General features: G+C 36.4%; 1 protein-coding gene across 1 annotated transcript in view; it reads left to right on the top strand.

Moving 5' to 3' along the window:
- The window catches only part of LOC107742904 (adhesion G protein-coupled receptor L2), a 58,842-nt gene that overhangs the window by 39,874 nt on the left and 16,787 nt on the right, over window positions 1-2,181 (top strand). Inside the window, exons 16-17 of the mRNA XM_016555985.1 lie at window positions 1,645-1,813; window positions 1,937-2,065. Coding sequence (XP_016411471.1) covers window positions 1,645-1,813; window positions 1,937-2,065 — 298 coding nt within the window. The remainder of the gene's footprint in view (window positions 1-1,644; window positions 1,814-1,936; window positions 2,066-2,181) is intronic.

Genomic DNA, 2,181 nt, shown 5'->3' with positions numbered 1-2,181 from the left:
CTCACACTTCATGTTATTCCTACCCTCGAACTTTCAGACCTCCTCACACCGACACATTCTCGTACACTTCACATGGCAAACCCCCAAATATATTAGATGCCAAAGATGCCAAAGTGCTCATTGCCTTCATTTTCTCATTCTCATTTCTCAAAGTGTCATGCCCTCATATACGAGATATACGAGTACATGATATATCAGTGGTTATTGGCTTATCAGTGTAATATTTTGATTTATTATTTATTTACTTACTTAATTACTTATTTACGTACAGTCCATATTGTATATGTTAGCCAGTATTGCATGTTTAACTGTGTATGCTAATTGTCACATATATGTTATTAAATGTTATCTATCTATCTATCTATCTATCTATCCTTTCTTTTATACTGTGCCTTATAATCTTGTCAAAATTCACGGTTTTAAAGTAGGTATTATTTAGGTATTATTAGTTTCTATTGTATAGTACTGTTTTACAAATTATTCATATAGTGTTATGTATTTTTTTTAGCTATTTATTTATTTTTAGACACAATAGCATTTTAATATTAGCCATTTATCAGTTATACGAGTACATGATATATCAGTGGTTATTGGCTTATCAGTGTAATATTTTGATTTATTATTTATTTACTTACTTAATTACTTATTTACGTACAGTCCATATTGTATATGTTAGCCAGTATTGCATGTTTAACTGTGTATGCTAATTGTCACATATATGTTATTAAATGTTATCTATCTATCTATCTATCTATCTATCTATCTATCTCTGTCTGTCTGTCTGTCTGTCTAAATCCATCTTTTATACTGTGCCTTATAATCTTGTCAAAATTCACGGTTTTAAAGTAGGTATTATTTAGGTATTATTAGTTTCTATTGTATAGTATTGTTTTACAAATTATTCATATAGTGTTATGTATTTTTTTAGCTATTTATTTATTTTTAGACACAATAGTATTTTAATATTAGCCATTTATCAGTTATGTGCCATAACTTGGAAGAAAAAAGAAAAAGATCAGCTTATTCGCATCTGATAGAATTTTAAAATCAATGCATCCTTAGCTCCATCCATTATACCCCTCATTTATAGATCTCAATGCACCCTTACCCTCAAAATAAATAAATACAAATCTTTATACCGTAAAGCCATCCTATTCCTCATGCCTTCAAATCCTCATATGTTGGTTTCTTGTTTCATCTCTCCTCTGATGAAAGCAAGCTCTATCTCTTTGGTTCCTTAGCCAGCCGAGACCTGTTGTCAGCGCCTCCTCCACTAAAATGGACCAATCAGAGATGATTACTGCTCTTTCTCTTTCCCCTCCGTCTGAATGCAGCCCAGTATCATGCGTCTATACCCAGTATAGTGGCATGCGAAAATATCTCCACACTCCACTGCCTCAAAACTGATTAAACCTTCTTTACGACAATCCCGCTTCCATATGGTATTGATTAACCTCTCAATGATATGTTCCACTGCATTTCCCATCTACTTGTGCCTAAGATGTCAGTCCAAATGATTTTCAGAACCTGTGTTTGATTTGTATTGTTTTGCTGAGATTGTGATGCTGTAATGATTTCTGCTCTTTGCTGAAGGAAACGTCCCTCTCTCATGCCTCATTGTTTCTCTTTTATGTGCTCTCGAAGGTCGTGGGTCATGGGCGGCTTTGTTCTGCTGTGTCTCTTGGGCCTGACCTGGTCATTTGGGTTGTTCTTTATCAGCGAGTCGTCCGTTGTCTTGGCGTACCTCTTCACCATCTTCAACACTTTCCAGGGCATGTTTATCTTCACCTTCCACTGCCTGCTTCAGAAGAAAGTAAGTGCTTCCTGAAATATATTGTTCCACCCGAGCTGCGGCAGCACTCGATTTTAACGAGAAGCACATGTTAAAAAGTTCACTTGAAAAGAGAGAAAAAAAAAGCATTCCTTTGAACTGCAGGTTCGGAGAGAGTACAGCAAATGCCTCCGACACACGTACTGCTGTAGCGGGATCACGACAGAGAGCTCACACAGCTCCACAAAGACCTCAACAACACGGACAAGCGCTCGCTATTCCTCTGGAACTCAGGTACAAACACTACTGACCCAATTTCCATTGTTTTCATTTCGACAGCTTTTAATGCGACACATTTCAGATTGGAATGAAATGAAACTCTGTGAGTGCTTCCATCTGCTCCAGTGCGC

Source organism: Sinocyclocheilus rhinocerous, unplaced genomic scaffold, assembly GCF_001515625.1.
Source record: "Sinocyclocheilus rhinocerous isolate Xijiao unplaced genomic scaffold, SAMN03320098_v1.1 scaffold76, whole genome shotgun sequence".
NCBI classification, from domain to species: domain Eukaryota; kingdom Metazoa; phylum Chordata; class Actinopteri; order Cypriniformes; family Cyprinidae; genus Sinocyclocheilus; species Sinocyclocheilus rhinocerous.
Note: the sequence above shows the minus strand (reverse complement) of the source record. Positions and strands in the feature narration are given on the sequence as shown.